Raw genomic sequence first — 17,458 nt, 5'->3', positions numbered from 1 at the left:
AAAAATATACACCAGGGGTGCCCACACTTTTTTGGCTTGCAAGCTACTTTTTTAATGACCAAGTCAAAATGATCTATAAACAATAAAAATGCTTGACATATATTTATTTATTTATATATATATATATATATATATATATATATATACCGAATATGACACAGAAGTGACTGAAGCTAATTAGACATTGAATGGCCTAACATTGCACAGACATTGCACTACAAGACTATAGTGACAGGAAAGCTACAGTTCACCTGTCATACGAGAATGACGTGCTGCAAGAAACCACCCAGCACTGCTCACCTCAGACTGCCCTCCCGCCCGCTCTGCCTGCCTCCCTACTGTTACACAGAGCATTCACACACAGAAAGACATCCCCAGCAACCCAATTGACGTAGCAGCCGGGCTGCTAGTAAACTGCAGAGAGGGGTAAGGCAGGGCTCTGCGATTGACTGGTAGATCGCGATCAATGTTTTGGGGACCCCTGATATACATCATTCATCACTAGTTACTGACTTCAAAAATACTGAAGCCAGGGACAAGTGACATTTTCAGACTGGCATTAGCAGTGGCAGTCTCCATAATGGTTGACAGATTTTCTTGAAAATATCAACATAGCAGTTTACTAAGCTGTCGCGGCTAGGATAAGCATTTCGTGTAAAGGGAGCAGTGTCATTTTTATGTTAGAATGCCCTTTTTTTTTTTTTTTTTACATAAAAGTCTGCTACAGCTTTGGTTATTTGCACATGATAATATTTGTTACTAGGAAGAACAATAACTGTCCCTATCAAAAGTTAGCAGATATGAAAATAGAGAAATTGTACATGTTGTTGCGATGTATTATAATTTGAATGGCTGATATTGCACTTGCCTGATTTTTTTTTTTCTCCCTTTCCCCTCATTAGATATTGTCACCTCTAGGACGGATCAGTGAGGCATTGAGTGACCTCACTAAAGCTATCCAGTTACAGCCATCAGCACGATTATATAGGCATAGAGGAACACTTCATTTTATATCTGAGGTAAGCTGAAAAACTGTAGGTGATGCTGAAGATAGATTGCTTTACAGGTTTTTGTATATGTTCGCAATCCCACATGTTATATTATTTCCCCCCTTCATCTTTTAAAAAAGTGTTTCAAATTCAAAAAAGTAACTTTTTTTTTCAATTTTAAAGAATCCAACATAGAAAGCTGTCAGAGCTTGCCAGTAACATTACATTTTGAACACCTAATTAGGTTTGCTTTTTTTAGCTTTTCCAAATATTTATTTTACACACATTTTTATTATTGAGTAACATGTTACCTGTGCATGTAGTGTATTTTGTCATCAAACCAGTTCTTTCACAGCGATTCACATGTATTTTACCCACTCTCAACTGATTATCATACTTGTTTTGTGACAGGATTACATAACAGCTCATGAGGATTTTCAACGTTCTCTAGACCTGAACCAGAATCAACCAATTGCTGTTTTATACAAGGGCTTGACGTTCTTCCACAGAGGGCTGCTGAAGGTAATCCCTGTAAAAGTAAAATCTCTTAGTCTGCACTGTTTGTGTTCCTGTATTGATTTATTTTATATTTAGAATGAAAGTTAACTCCAAATTGTTTAAAAGTACACCTAATCTATTGTCTAGCCACAGACCACAGAATTGCATTGTGAGGAGGAGCAGAAAGACACAACCATTTTAACATTCTCATGTAAAACCTAGACCCGCTACCCACTAAAACAAAAAGTTTGGTGGTCCGCGGCTCTGGCCAGTGCACCCCCCAGCAGGGTAAAAAAAAAGACCCCGCTTGGGGCCACGGACCATGTCTTCCGTATGCATTGCAGGCTCAGGGAGCTAGGGCAGGTTGTGTTTCTGAACACAACCCACCCACTATCCCATCGCAGGCTCAGACTTGCAATGGGAGAGTGTGCGGGTTCTGGCATTATTATGTCGCTCTAGGGGAAGTTTAATCATAGGTCAGGTCTATCTTCCAGTTTTTAAACCCCAGATATAAATATAATGCTTAGTGATTTGTTACAAAAAGTACATAACTAAGCTTATGTCACAATGCACTAAAGTTGTTCCTCAGTATTTTTAGCTTTAAACTCTGTGGTTTCACAGTTAAATAAACCGAAAGAAAAAATAAAACAGAACATGCAAAATGTGTGCATATATAGCTTGTGTGTGTCTTAATATAGACAGCTACAGTAGTTGACATGCTTTATTAATATCTGTCATAAGGGAAATATAGGGGGAGCTATCGCTGACATCCTTTTGCTACGCTACATACTTGTTTGAAAATTAGACACAAAGTACTGAAAGAGTAAGAATTACTGTAAAGTTAGGAGCTTTTTCTGGATGGAAAATCTGTAATGTCATCCTCCATGTTTCTCTTATTTTATTTTAACATGTTCGCCTAAATTATGTATTGTTTGTATTTTTAAAATAATTTTATATTTTAATCATTTTATATAAAGGAAGCTATTGAGTCATTTAAAGAAGCATTGAAGCAGAAATCAAACTTTATTGAAGCATATAAAAGTCTCGGCCAAGCTTACAGGTAAGTACAGGAAAAAAAGGTACAGGGCCCGTTTTAAGGAAATTACAGAAGGTAAACATCCTAGTCTGCTTTATAAAAATTCCACTTTTATAAAAACCATCCTTTTAACTGCAGCACTGCTGCAAGACATGTGACAAGGTTAGACTAGAGTATGAAAACAAAATGTTTATCGTATGGCCTTTTCAGTGCAAAAAAATAAAATAAATGCGGTTTAATTTTGAGTATATAGACGGAATAGTAATGTTAATGATGTAATGTTCCGCAATGTCTCTCTTAATAATTGTTAGTTGCTATCCGCTTTTACTGCCTCTGGAAGACCTTGCACAGCGCACCTAAAGAGAACCGGCACTAAGAGCAATGCAGAATTAGTATTTGCTCTTTTCCTTCTAGTTGTCTGGCTGAAATATAGTCCATGATCTGAAACAAACATGCATACCGGTATAAGAAAGTCAGAGTATAGTCAGAGCTCCTAATCTTCAAATCTGTTAAGAGTCAGTAACTCTGACAGCTATGAAGACGTTTGGATGGTATCTGGGAGTGGTATTACAAGCAGGAAGTCTGTGTTGTCAAAACACACATTTAGGTAGATTACATGGATGTTACATTTATTTACTTTACAGCATTGGTTTGAGTGTGGATTTACCTTGTAATCTCAAGGTGTTTTTTATAACTGCATCTTTAATTTAGAAAAATACAAATATAATCATAAGTATGTATACATAAAACATTCAGTCTGATTTTACAGACCAAGGTTTGATGTGAATTCACAAACTGGTGTCCTGCTATACACCTCATTACATCTACATGACAAGATCTATGTTTATGGGTTTACCCTAAACATGCTTTGGGATTTCTTAAAGCATTTGGTTATAATAAAATTACTTTAATATTTTAAGTTTCTTTTGCTGTTTCCGGTTTGCAGACTATCTTACACAACAGGGTTGATTTATAAAAAGAATATAGGCTGTACACATTGCAAAGTTAATTATGTCTTTGCAAGGGATAATTAATCTAATTTAGTAAATGAAATTAGGTTCTGTTGTCTTCATACATCTAATTATGTGTAAGAAATCGTTTGTGTGTTTTAACATTCTTTGCATGTGATTTCATATTCTTTGCAAAGTGAACTATCCACACACTCGATAAGAAAAACAACTCATCCTTTGCAAGGTTTAAATTACTTTAAACCTTCAATGTGTTTACCTATATCTCTTTCTACACCACTAGATGGGGAGATTGTTCCCGGTGTGAAGTAAACTTGTCTCTCAACAAAAACAGCTTTGTGTCAATGCACAAATATTGTATTTTTTTAACAAAAGCTTTTCTGTTGTCTCTGTCGACAGTGCTCTTTGGGTGTCTTATTATAATAGATTTTTTCTGTTTGTTCCTGTATCTGAGGGGCAAATATTTTCCCACACTACTTAAAGGAAAGGCTGCCATGAGAGTAGCAGGGGCTGCAGTCAACTCATGTTTTTTGGAAAATGCATGTTTTCTGTCTGTTTTACCCACCTACTTTGCTCTTTCTGTTACACATACATCTGTTACACTTTGGCTTATTTATATCTGTAACTTTAAACTGTATTGTTATGTAGTGCATACAGTGCTTTGTTTACTTCTGTTTTGATTTAGGGAACTTGGAAATTTTGAAGCAGCCATGGAGAACTTTCAGAAAGCCTTGATGCTGAATCAGAATCATGTGCAGACACTTCAGCTTAGAGGAATGATGCTTTACCATCATGGCAGTCTGCAAGAAGCTTTAACAAACTTTAAGGTGTGTTTTTTATTATTGTATGGTGTATATATGCTCTTATAGTTACATTGGGCCTGATTTATTAAAGCTCTCCAAGGCTGGAGAGGATACACTTTCATCAGTGAAGCTGGATCATCCAGCAAATCTGAAATGGATTTCCTAAAAGTCATTTGCTATTTGTTAGCAAATGTTTTCAATACTGTACCGTATTCCAGGTTTGCGGGATCACTCAGCTTCACTGATGAAAGTGTATCCTCTCTAGCCTTGGAGAGCTTTAATAAATTAGGCCCAATCGGTTTACCAGATGAATAATCCCAAGATATTGTTTGTCATCTTTTGACCTTGGTGAACAATGTATGGATTTAATCTACTACTAACATTGAGGACAGAATTTCAAAATAGTAAAAATGCAGCATATAGTTGTTTTGGTCTTTTTTTCTGCTATAAAAATGGTAAAAACATGCAAGATCATATTATCTATAGACTGTGCTAACACTGGAAAAATTACTAAGCTTTCCTAAAATGTATTTTCTCGAGAGGATAATTTGCAGACCATGGTACAGGGTGCCTGTGTGAACGGTTAATAAACGAAAAAATGAGAAAATCAATGTGATAGAATGATTGCCCTGAAAGCAACTGCCCATCAGAATCCATGAACACCAACAGACTTCGGGTACCTGTTGCCTAATCAAGTCAGAAATGTTATCTCATGCATATGGGTAGTCAAAAATTCAAGCATTCCTTAAGAAAAAAAAGCAGCACATAGTTATTGTTTCCTGACTTGGCCAAAGGCAGACAGACATAACTTTGTAAATTTGTTGATATACCTTTTTAATCTAGAGTGGTAATTTTGCAAGAGTACAAGGGTTTGGATATAGGTTTTTAAAAATGTAGTACTTATGATGGTAAAGGGAAATAGGCAAATGTACTGCTTATTTTATTTTTCCTTTGTTTGTTCACTTATAGTTAATGTTTCTTTTTGTAGAGATGTCTGCAGCTGGAACCATATAACGAAGTCTGCCAATACATGAAAGGTCTCAGCCATGTCTCTATGGGGCATTTCTATGAAGGTATTAAAGCTCAGACCAAAGTAATGTTAAATGATCCACTACCCGGACAGAAAACAAGCCAGGAGTATTTAAAAGTCAAGTATTTAAGAGGTAAATGTGTGTTTTATAATACCTGTTGTACTGTAATTTATATATATTATAATATATATTACTAGATAAAAAACACAGCATTTCCTAATGACCCAAAAATTAAAAATTTGTTAAGTTTCAAGTAGACTTGTGCTTTTGCTTTGTCATGCTACTCCACGGTCAAAAATAAAGAAAGCACATGGCAGAGATAAGTGATACACTCAGTATGATGCTCCCCCACATGTGAAAACTAAATGGTTCAGCAGGGAAAAAAAGAAATAGTAAGTAAGTGCTGGAAGGAAGCGGTGTTTAAAAGTAAACTTGTTGCCTTGGTCTGCGTGGACAAAGTACTGATTTATTTTAAAGTGCACCTGTGCTTTAAACCCAGCTTTCAGGTGGTATGTCACACATATAAGTTGAAAGTTAGCAGATACACAGACCACATTTAAAGTTCTAATACCTCCACTCATCTATCCAAAACCAGTTGGAAAAAAAACATTTGGCCATTTATGTAGGAAATTAAATCTGATGCCAGCATGTAAAGGGCTTGGCCATAGAAGATTGCATATATTGGCTTTAATGTGGCATCTCTGTACTGATAATGTAGTTTTATCAAAACTAATGGTTAGCAGTTTTTGAGATATGACTGTACCAACCCTTTAGGTTCTTGAAAGGTAATGTGCAGTCAAAATTTCAGTTTAGGATCGATGTCTGCAGGCTGGACTATCCACAGACTTTTTGTATGTCTTGGGACTCCAGCCAATAAACATATCCATTATAACCGAGCATCTTCTGTACATTGTAGTTCCTATTTATCTTACGTTCTGGGCAACACAGGCATTCTTAAAGGAGGGAAATTCCGATGAATAGAAAATCGGAATCTTTCTGTTAATGAGTATATTGTTTTACGTAGACTAAACTGAGTTCTTCCACAATACAAATTATTTTACTCTTGTTAAAAATAACAATTGCTTTCTGTACATATTAGAACTGTATTTGTTTTATTAAAAAAAGAAGCTGTTAACCTGAGAATTACTTGTGTTGACATCACCTTCCTTTGCTTTGCAGAGTATTCGCGCTACTTGCATTCACATCTTGACACTCCAGTTACCGAATATAATATTGATGCTGACCTTCCTGGAAACTTTAAAGATCACTGGGCAAAAAATCTTCCCTTTTTAATAGAAGAATATGAGGAACAGCCAGGACTACAGCCTCACATAAAGTAAAGACTTTGTTATCATGGAAAATATCTTGGTTTCATGGTTTTATTAGTTTATGTATTTACAAGGAAAAAATGAAAAAGGGTTAGGTGACTCCTCTGTCTGAGGAAGCTAGTCTGTCTAAAGCAAGTAAATACCTTCAGAGGTCCAAGATGGAACCCTGCTATAGCCAACATTGGGCTAATAGGGTCTAAAAATACAAAAGGTCTGTTCAAGTTGGTAATCATGTTTAGTTCAGGATTTCCTGTCTAGTTATGATACCTGTTTAGGGAAAAAAAGAATATATATAGAATTTTTATTTTTTTTTATTTTCTTTAATTTTATAATATATTCCTAGGGATGTTTTGCCTCAAAACTTTGAAAGTTACAAACCGGAAATACAAGAACTTATATGCGCAGCAGATCGTCTAGGAGATTTAATGCAGTACGAAACATCTGGATTTCTTCCAAATAAGAGAATTCACAGAGGTATAGTATGATGACTGGTAATATGTGTATTAGAAGAAACCTCGATTTGTACAATAGTTATTATTTCATAATTTTATGAGGTTTTACAGCTAAATCATGCTTGCCCAACAGTGTTTAGCCATCAGGTACATTTTAGGAGAAAAGCTGGGTGTTCCAGCCTGCTGATGACTGAAGAGTGGACTGATTGTATTATAAAGAATATAATATCTTTGCAATTGTCATGGAAGGGGGTCACATTGACCTGGAGAACTCCCACTAGAAATGTTTGAGAGAATGTCAGATTCCCTGTTTCATAATTAGAGCTCTTAAATTATTATTATTTTTTTTGTGATCTGTCCAAATTATTCTGTGTACTCACCAGCAAGTCCTTAAACTGCCTTTTCTCTTTCATTAAGCAATGGGTCTGGCTGCTCTGGAGGTCATGCAGGCTGTGCTGAGGACTTGGACAAATTCAAAAGTGCGGATTAATGGGAAAACCAGACTAATGCAGTGGAGAGATATGTTTGACATTGCAGTTAAATGGAGAAGGTAACATTTGGCTAAATAAAATATTGTCAAGTGTGTGCGTTCAGTCTTTTAAAATAAGCCAGTTCCAAAAAAATACTTCATTTATATTTTATACTTTTCACCCTTAAAGTGGATTAATCACAAATATTTCTTTGAGTAGAACACAGGTCAATAATACAATCAACAATATGAGTTAAGGTAAAGGCTTTTTTTTTTCAGTTAACAACATCTGATGCCATGTCCTAGCATATACACCCCAGATTCATTGATGTGGATATTGTTTTCAATCAGCAGTAAGATGCAAGGATTGTGCTCTAACATACAAGTTTATTTTAGGAATTGGTTTATTTTGGGTGGAATATTGCTCACATGCTTAAAGCGGAACTAAACTGACCAATGTTGTGTACATCGTATTTGCACATTATGACAAACTTACTGCCACAATTAACCCCTCCAGGTCTATATTCTCTGTGCTTTACTCTGTCTCTGATACTTCCTTCTCCACCTGGTCTTTTTCCATCTCATGAGTCTTTGTTTGTCTTCATTGGCTGGGTCAGGATGTATACCCCCCCCCCCGTATGTTCATGGGAGTTGTTTCATGCAGGAACAGAGTTGTTCCATGGTGATTCTTTGAGGTGCACAAGTGTGGTTTAGTGTACCCACTTCAGAAAAGGTTGAAAGAGCTGAAAGGCAGACATAGAACAGCTTTGACAGAACTTCACAGCCTCCTTTGTCATTAACGCGTGCCTGCCAATAATTTTTATCAACCAGATTTTCTTCCACTTTAAAGTAATATTTGGAACCATAATAGCTCTGCCAGAAGATCTGGGATTTCTCCAGAGTCTCCTTACATATGCTGCTTCCACTACTACCAGTGTAATTGGGGATTTCATATAAATTAGTAATTAGTGTGCAGTAAACTGCAGTCCAATATAGCAATTTTCAATAATCATCTGTCACTCATAAATATTTAATTTAAAGAATTCAAAATATGTTTTTTGCTTTCTTGATAGGATTGCAGATCCTGATCAGCCTGTACTATGGTTAGATGAAATGCCAGCTCAGAGTCTTATCCGAGGCTTTAACAACCACATCAACCTCATCAGGTAACCGCTGCAAGGAAAAAATACAAAGAAGCATCATATTATTGCATTTACAAAAATACATGCATTTTTTTTATAGTGATGTAAATGTATTGGTACCCATTATCTACTGAAGTCTTGACTTTTTTGTTTGTGCTTTTGCAGAGGTCAAGTCGTTAACATGCGATACTTGGAATATTTTGAGAAGATTTTAAACTTTATAAAGGAACGAATCCTTATATTTCACAGGTAAATAAATTTCATTGTCAGACTTTATTTTTAATAAGGAATATTACATTTGTATAATGTAAGGATTTATGTATAAAATATATGCTACAGCCTTAAAATTATTCAATTTAAGTACATTGAAAAACTACTTGACAGTCAAAACAAATCCCTTGTTCACTTAGTGGAGAAAAATAAACTTCACCTTCCATAACTATGTTAAATCCCCCTTCATTTGTGTCTCACATTCTCTTTCTGCCTGACGCTGTAGCCCACAGTTGAAGGTTTGATTAGGAAAGACAAGACTGTGTGTTGCTGGACAATGATTAACAAGCTACAGTCACCATGACCATGCTTTTAGCTAGACAACTGTAACTTCTTCATCCTGCACAGGGGTAGAAATGCTGCTCTGAATTTAGTAGCAGTGCATTGTTGCCACCCAATTACAGGGCACTGCATTGCATTAGGTGGTCTTCAATAAACACGATCAGCTGATATTTTTAAATTTTGTATAGCTGGCTCAATGAAAAATGTAAGTAGTGATATATTCAAGTGCTGCAGCACATATTCTTGAATGAGAGACCATAGTTTTATAATGTACTCAAACAAAATAAATACCCTGTCACAGCTGGGCATAAGAAAAAAACTTGAACAATCTGTTAGTATTGCTAACAAACATTTGGCAATTTGTAACTTGGAAGCAGGTACAGGTAATTATTTGGCATAACTTGTTGAATGCAGAAATTTCCTGGTGTGTAACTATCTGTTTACCAAGTGTCTAAATTAAAAATGTTTATTAAAAAAAAAAAAAAAAGGCAGTGTGAAGGATATGGAGTGAAATATGAATGTAAGTGAATAAAGGTTAGTCTATATCCATGTTTCTGGACCACTTTTAGCATTGGGAAACCCCAATGCTAAAAGTGAAAGAAAATTCAGGTCTTTAGGGAACCCGTACCATGTTTACTGCATTCACAACTTAAAGTATATTAGTGTGGTGGTCAATGGGAACAATGTCACCCTTACAGATAGCCACAAAGATCATTGTCATTTAAACTGACCTGAGAGGTTCAAATTGCTCTTGGCTCGAGGAACGCCCCCTAGCAACCTCTGGATGAACCCTAAGGTTCCATGGAATTCTGGATGACAAACACTGGCCTACTGTAATAGACTGAAATGAGGAAAAAGAGTAGAAAAGGGGAAAGATTGGAGGGCAGCATTTCAAAGCTAAACACTGTCAGTGCTGTACACATACAAAATTAGTATATATAAATTAACTCAGACTGTGTCCGAAGACAAAATTTGGTTATAATTTTGGTTTATAACTCAAAATATGTGCATATTAGAAATACTGTAGTTCTTTTAAATATACAGAAATGATACCCTTTAATGTAAGCAACTTCCCTGTCTCTGCATATAAACTTCTGTGTAAAATGCATTTCTTCTTTTAGAGGAAATATATCCTTTTCAGCCCTTTTGTCTTTGGATTTACAGGCCAATAATTGTCTGCGGTACGTTTCATATTTTTTTTTTTGCATCAGATATTGAGGTAGAGTAAGAATCCCCTGTTCAGTTTGTACTTTATTAGGGACAGATTTAAATCTCCAACCCATGTTTTCATGGATTTCCTCTGAGCCCTCCAGTTTCCCCCACACCTTCAAAAATATGCATTTAGGGTAATGATCCTCCACAGAAATTGTCCTTTGTATGTTTCGACTGCTTGGTGCAATACTGATGTCTGATAAAAAGAAAATTAAATAAACTGGGTTCTAATCCTTTTTTACTGTTTCCAAAACCTAGATATGTGCTTTAACCGATACAGCGTAATTTAGGCTGGGTCTACGCGGACGGTATCAAAAATGCATGTAAATGTTCCTACCCTATTTATATGCGCTTTGTTGCACTTTTGGTTTGAAGCTTGTCTTTAAAATGCTGGAAAATGTCTATGCAAAAAATGTCTATTTTCCTGCATTTTCCCATGTTTACATTTCAAACACTTAAAAAAACGCGGGAAAACACCCCATTAAAATCAATAGACATGTTTACCCATATTTTCCCACGTTAACCCCACATTTTAATTTTTTAAACGTTGCAAGGAGTGTTATAGATAACGCTCAAAAACCTGCCTTAAAGAAACATCCTGGTGTAGATTAGCCCATTGGAATGCATGGGAATTTCAAACATGGGCTTCAGGTAAAAAGCTGGGGAAAAGGTCTGTGTAGAGTAAGCCTTAGAGAGCACCAAAGCTGCCATTTTTGACCTTTTGTTTCTGAAAATTCTAGTTGTTTAGTTGGTATGCCGACCACAACCACGCAGTGTGGTTACAACTTCCTCACTGCTGGCAACCGTGCCTGCAGTTTAGCCACTCTTGGCATCTAACCTGCACCCACCCATGGGAAATCTCACCAGTTGTTAATTCAAAAAAATCAAATACATGTTGAATGAACATAACAATTGTGCCTGCTAACTCAGTTATGAATGTTCATGCATCCATGTGATTGGACAATTTTAGATCTTACTTGATAGGGACATATCAAACTGTGTATGACCGGCTTCAAAAAATGGTTGTGTCAATTATGCTGCAAGTGGATAGTAATAACTAGTGTTGATCAAATAGCTGAGTCTTCGATTTGGCTGCAGTTCCACTGCGATCCCTGGGCACCAGAGGATAATATGAATTCTTGCAGCCCTTGGAATCCTCCTGTTTGCGATCCCCGGGCACTAGAGGTTAATTAACCGTGGGAACTGAACTCAGATGACCTCTCAATAGAAAAACTCTACTGAGAGTTCATCTGGAGTTCGCCTTTTTTTAAAACATCTTTTTAAACACGAATTCGCAAAGTTGAACTCCGTGTTTTTCGGGTCGGGTCTGACCGAATTCGAACCGCCATTTTCGGGTCGAATATAGGGACAACCTGAATTCAAACACCAACACTAGTAATGACCCATTTAGCTAATTTCTAGTATCATTGCAGCAACATGTGAGTTTTTTATACAATGGTATTGATCTGATGCCTTGATTGTGTTTTTTGAATAGTGCTAACAATCCAAGAGGAATATTGGACATCAAAGAGGCATTAGAGAAGGTTCAAAGAGTAGAAGATCTTTTACCAATAATGAAGGTAAGACTCATTTCATACAGCTTACATTCATCAGTTTGTAATTAGTCTTGTCAAACTAGAAAAATCTAAGTTCAGAATTACAAACTCAAAAATATTGCAGGAAACCTATCTTCAGCTAAAATCAGTAGATACCTGACATATACACCCTTCTTTCTACCTTTGCAACAATCTGAATAGCATATGCTAAGAAACCCCAAAGGTAATACATTTTGTAACTCTATAGTACAGTTAAATATGCTGCAAACATTTTGTTGTCACCTAATGTTTTTAATTTGTTCCAGATTATTTGGCAACAGTTAGGGTATGTTCTAGAAAATAAATAAACATATATTAAAGACAGTTTTATATTCTAGTTGATTGTCTTTAGTTGTTTGCTGATTTAGTGTTTTCATTTTGAGTTGATTACTTCGGCCATACAGCATTTAGCAGCTTGCCTTACAGCAAATTGTGCAGTTGGCTAATTTTGGCTTTACTCAGAACCAACTAGGAACATATTCAAGACATTAATTATTTTCTTAAACACATAAACATAATTTTCCTTTTGATCCCATAAATTGATAATACTTATATCTTACTTTTTGAAAGCAGTTAAACAGCAAAACAAGAGATGGGTTCACAGTGAATACAAAAGTTCCCAGCCTCAAAGATCAAGGGAAAGAATATGATGGATTCACAATAACTATAACAGGAGATAAGTAAGAAACACATTTCTGTATCTGAACCTCCATTTTTGTTATCTTTTTAGAGGCAATTTTTTTTCTTTCCAGTAAGCCATTTAATATTTTATCTTTCTTCCACAATATTAACTAAACAAGTACCTAAGGCCTTCATTTGATGAGTCAAAGTGCAATTAGCCCTAGAAACTGATCTCAAAGATTCTTCCTTCTGATTAAACTTCTGATTGGTTGCTGTGGGCTAATGTACTGGCTAATCACTGCTATAAATTTTAAAATGTTGTCTCAACCTTGTGCTGTAAGACGTGCGTGCAGTGCTCTTCTAAGTGACAACATGCTTTTGTCTACCGAACTTAATAATAAAAATGTAATAATTAAGTGTTTTAAATTAATAAAAGTTCTCTGATATATTTATTTTAGAATCAAATACATTTTTAGCAAACAGTTTTAGGTAGGCGTAGCTGGCTGGAAGTATTCTACATTAGTAATGTTAAGTTGATAAAGGTTGTCCAGAAGTGTCCGATATCTAAAAAGGTTTAAAATGGTAAATACCACATTTTTCCAGTTCTGAGGTAAGCTTGTATAGTTGACATGAAAAAAACTGTCTTTTTTAAATCTTATTCAATTTTGTTGCTTCATGGGGAAGGGACACTTAACACATATATGTAATGTTTAAAATTGTGTGATTTTTTTTAGGCTGACCCACACATTAAAACATTGTTGGTAAAGCTTACAGAAATTGTAAAATCAGATTGTACCATGTAGGGTCAGCTTTAGAAAAATCAGAACACATACATATGCACTCCTTTTTCCACCAAGTGAACATATGCATGGCAATTATTATATTGGTGAAAATTCATGATAGATTATTCAGTGAGAAATTGTCAGCCTTGATAGTTTGCACTAGCTGTAGAGTGCCCATAGAGTCATCTCTCTCAAAAAGAATGTTTGCATGACCCCTTAACACCAGCCACTCCCTGGGAAGGCATATTAGATTGGGTCTAAAAGCTCATCAAGTTCTTTCACATTGTTCTTCAACAGAAACTGTATGCCAGTTACACATTATGTATGAGAATGTTACAAATGTCCAAGAATGCATTAGTTCATCATCTGTGCACTTAAAATATGCCTCCAAGATTGGGGGGGGGGGTCAATGCTTTTAAAATAATTTTTGCCTAGTCTTGTATCTGTCTTGGTGTGTTATTATGAAAAACATCCATTCATCCATACAGCTGTTGCTGTTTAAAATAAATCTCTGAATAGTTTTTGAAAGCCTAGTTGAGATTTTAATTAGCAACATTGTTGTTATAATTGATTTGCATATATTGTCAGTTGAAGCAACCCTAAAAATAAAAATAAATAAATAAAATGTTTCCAATTAACCCCATTTTAACCTACTTAGTTATAATTAAGACCTTCCTTATTTTCTCACCCTATTCATTCTGCTTTTTGATTTTATTTATACATTTTTATCCATTAATATATAAAACTTTTGTTTGATTTTTGTCACATTTAGATAATGCACCACATTGAAAAAAACACAGTTTTAATTTCTTTTTAAAAACTATTAATAACTAAAAATTTTACTTTTTGGCTACATTCTCACTTGATGACAGATAATAGTTGCCAGCTTTCCTCTGTAAAGTAAAGAATCTTTTCCCCTTTTTTTTAATGGAAACGGAGGAATTTGTTACTGAAATGAGGGGACCTGCCTGGTGTAACAACTTTGCCCCTCCATATATACAGTGTGCGTGTGAGTGTGCATCACCCTAAGGTGATTGCTAGCTGGATTAACAGGTTATTAAAGTACGTAATAAAGCCTTAAAAACCAATGTAGACACCACATCTAAGAATTAGTAAGTTACAATATAATACATTTTTGTTTTTGAGTTTAGATATGCTTTAACTCTTTTATGAAACTAATCTTCATTTGTTCTGACAAATTGATTTTGAATAATAATATACAAGTTTTGTTTAATCAGGTGCACATATCACTTTACAAGGTTTGGATTGTTCTGTCTGTTTCAGAATTGGTAACATTTTGTTCTCAGTGGAGACTCAAACAACAGAGGAGAGGACACAATTGTACCATGCAGAGATAGAATCCCTTTATAAGGATCTTACTGCTAAAGGAAAAGTACTGGCCCTTTCTACAGAACTCGGTGTAAGTTTTTATTTAATCTAAATGTTTATTTAGCCACACAAAGAAAAAGTTAAACGTGTTCACAGAAAACCAGTGTTTCCTAAGCTTTTGTCAGTATGTTTATGTATCTTTGCTTTTATGTTGCTGACACCAAATTTTTACCTTACCTTCCAAATGTGGCATTAAAATCGGGGTATGAAAGTGAACTTGAAAGTTTTTTGGTCAGACCAAAAAAATTGTAGTCTCACATGCCTGTTCCTACTGAACACGAGTGGTACCTGGTGGGGTCCCCTGCTTCAAGATTTGAACTGTTGTGCCTTCAGAGATGCTATTCTGCATACCTTGGTTCCAATGAGTGGTTATTTGAGTTACTGTAATTTTCCATCAACTTAAATGCAGTAAGTTGCTGCTTTGTGATCAGCAGATCAGTTATTTGTGTTAACAAGCAGTTACTTTGTATAGAATACTTAATAAAATGGCCAGTGAGTGTATATCCATTACTATAATATACCATGATCAAATAAGAAGGTACTGTGACAACCATTGCTCCTCAAAAGATGGGTATTCCCAAGTGAAACAGTCTTGTCAGATTTAGGGGTTTGCTGAGGAAGCATGTTGTCTCTAAGGAAGCATAGGGCTCTTTAAGAGGACACTGAACCAAAGAAAGCGGATCCAGACCCAGATCTGGGCAACAAACACACACAACAAGTAGCAGAGTCCTTTCAGACAATAAGGTGTAGCCGATACCCCCATCTATAGGTAGATCCATGTTCAAATGCAATCTAGGATAGGGTACATCCATGCTTAAAGGTGTCGTGTATTCCCCATCAAGGCAGAAAGGATTTGCAATGTGGCTGCATCAAGGTCTATTAGATGTTGTTTCCATGCCCTACAAAGAACGTCCTCTTGACCTTGAAAAGATGCACTTAGCAGTTGACATGTAGCCTGGTAGACCCAGGGCTCAATCAACCGTATCTTGAGTAAGGTCCAGTACAATAGAGGTACTCTAAAGGCAATAAAAAAATATCCAGATTAGTCTATCTGAACTGAGAAGGTACTGGGAAGAGTACCCTCAGTAAAACATTGAATACAATATTATTGCTATGATGACCCTCTGAGTCCTCCAGCTGGAGTTGAATCTAGATGAATACCCACCTGGAAAGCCATATTAAATGGGGAATAACTCAGGCTTCATGCTTATTCGCATCCTAGAGGACATTTTTCCCATTTTTTGCACAGTATGAGTCTGATTTATTAAAGCTCTCCAAAGCAGGAGAGGATACACTTTCATCAGTGAAGCTCAGTGATCCAGCAAACCTGGAATTTATCTGGTCCAGGATTCAAAACATTTTCTATCAAATAGTAAATGACTTTAAAGAAATCCATTTCAGGTTTGCTGGTTTACCCAGCTTCACTGAAAAGATTCCAAGCAGCACAGTAACTATATTGCCAAATACCATTTCACATAGACTTTTAGTCAGCAGTGCCTTAGATCTTAATCTCCCAATACAGATATGTTTACTATATAGACACAGTTTGCATTAATCGTTGATTACCATAGTTACATAGTAGGTTAGGTTGAAAAAAGTCCATTAAGTTCAACCACTAGGGAAATAAACATATCCCAGATATAAAACCCTATAAAACATAAGGCAATCAGATGTTACCTGGATCAATTGTCACTGTTATTTTTACTTTAAAGCCTTAATATCCAGTTATATTCTGTGCTTCTAGAAAAACATCCAGCTTTTTCCTAAAGCAATCTATATTAGTTGCTAAAACTACTTTCTGAGGGAGCCGATTCCACATTTTCACAGACCTTACAGTGAAGAATTTCTTCCTTATCCGAAGCCTAAACTTCTTTTCCATAGGACGAAAAGGGTGCAAATCTTTTATTTTTAGGACTGCAGTTCATATTAGGGGTTTTGCACCACTTTCATCTGTCATTCTCCTCTTTTAGGTATAAATATCTATCTCCAGTTGGCTGTTTTGTGTTAGATTAGCCCTCTGCATTTTCAAGGTGATTGGAAAGTACTGTAATATATAAAGTATACCATTTACTCTAACCTCATAGTTATCTGGTTTCATTGTGTATTATACTTGATAAAACCTTCAGCACTGTGGACATGAAACATTAGCTTTCTATATTTCTTTATTGCATAAAAAATGCAGCAGTCTGTCTTTAAATGTATGTTCAGATACAACCATTAAAGCAAATATGCTGATACATTTTTTTACCAATGCAAAAGTTAGATCTCTCTGTAGAAATTGCACTCTGTACTCAGCACATAAATGAGTCATTGTCTTTAACACTTTTAACCTTGTCACTTGAATAGTCATTGTACTCAATATATTTCTTATCATTTTTTTTCAAGGAGGCAGATGTTGTGTGTGAACTTATTCTGTCATTGGTATATTATTTCTACAATTTAGTGCCCCTCTCCAGAGGATCCAGGTCAGTGTCATTGATCTTATTAAAGTATTTGGAAAACATACATTTTTTTTGTTATCCTTGCCTTTCGAAGTAGGTAAACTAATTCAGCAGAAGAATTTAAAAGTTATTATAGGTTAAAATAGAAAA

General features: G+C 35.6%; 1 protein-coding gene across 4 annotated transcripts in view; it reads left to right on the top strand.

Annotated features, from left to right (window-relative positions):
* TTC13 (tetratricopeptide repeat domain 13) overlaps positions 1-17,458 on the top strand; it is a 43,938-nt gene that overhangs the window by 19,573 nt on the left and 6,907 nt on the right. For 2 of the 4 annotated variants that reach the window (XM_072409263.1, XM_072409265.1), the window contains exons 7-20: positions 903-1,019; positions 1,401-1,511; positions 2,465-2,547; positions 4,177-4,318; positions 5,283-5,457; positions 6,505-6,661; positions 6,997-7,127; positions 7,523-7,655; positions 8,648-8,740; positions 8,882-8,965; positions 11,976-12,060; positions 12,646-12,755; positions 14,763-14,898; positions 17,253-17,332. In XM_072409263.1, the coding sequence (XP_072265364.1) occupies positions 903-1,019; positions 1,401-1,511; positions 2,465-2,547; positions 4,177-4,318; positions 5,283-5,457; positions 6,505-6,661; positions 6,997-7,127; positions 7,523-7,655; positions 8,648-8,740; positions 8,882-8,965; positions 11,976-12,060; positions 12,646-12,755; positions 14,763-14,898; positions 17,253-17,332 (1,637 nt within the window). The remainder of the gene's footprint in view (positions 1-902; positions 1,020-1,400; positions 1,512-2,464; positions 2,548-4,176; positions 4,319-5,282; positions 5,458-6,504; positions 6,662-6,996; positions 7,128-7,522; positions 7,656-8,647; positions 8,741-8,881; positions 8,966-11,975; positions 12,061-12,645; positions 12,756-14,762; positions 14,899-17,252; positions 17,333-17,458) is intronic. The other 2 variants (XM_072409264.1, XM_072409266.1) reach the window with 1 other exon arrangement.

This window comes from Pyxicephalus adspersus, chromosome 4 (genome assembly GCF_032062135.1).
Source record: "Pyxicephalus adspersus chromosome 4, UCB_Pads_2.0, whole genome shotgun sequence".
Taxonomy (NCBI): domain Eukaryota; kingdom Metazoa; phylum Chordata; class Amphibia; order Anura; family Pyxicephalidae; genus Pyxicephalus; species Pyxicephalus adspersus.
This window is presented reverse-complemented; position numbering and strand designations above follow the sequence as displayed.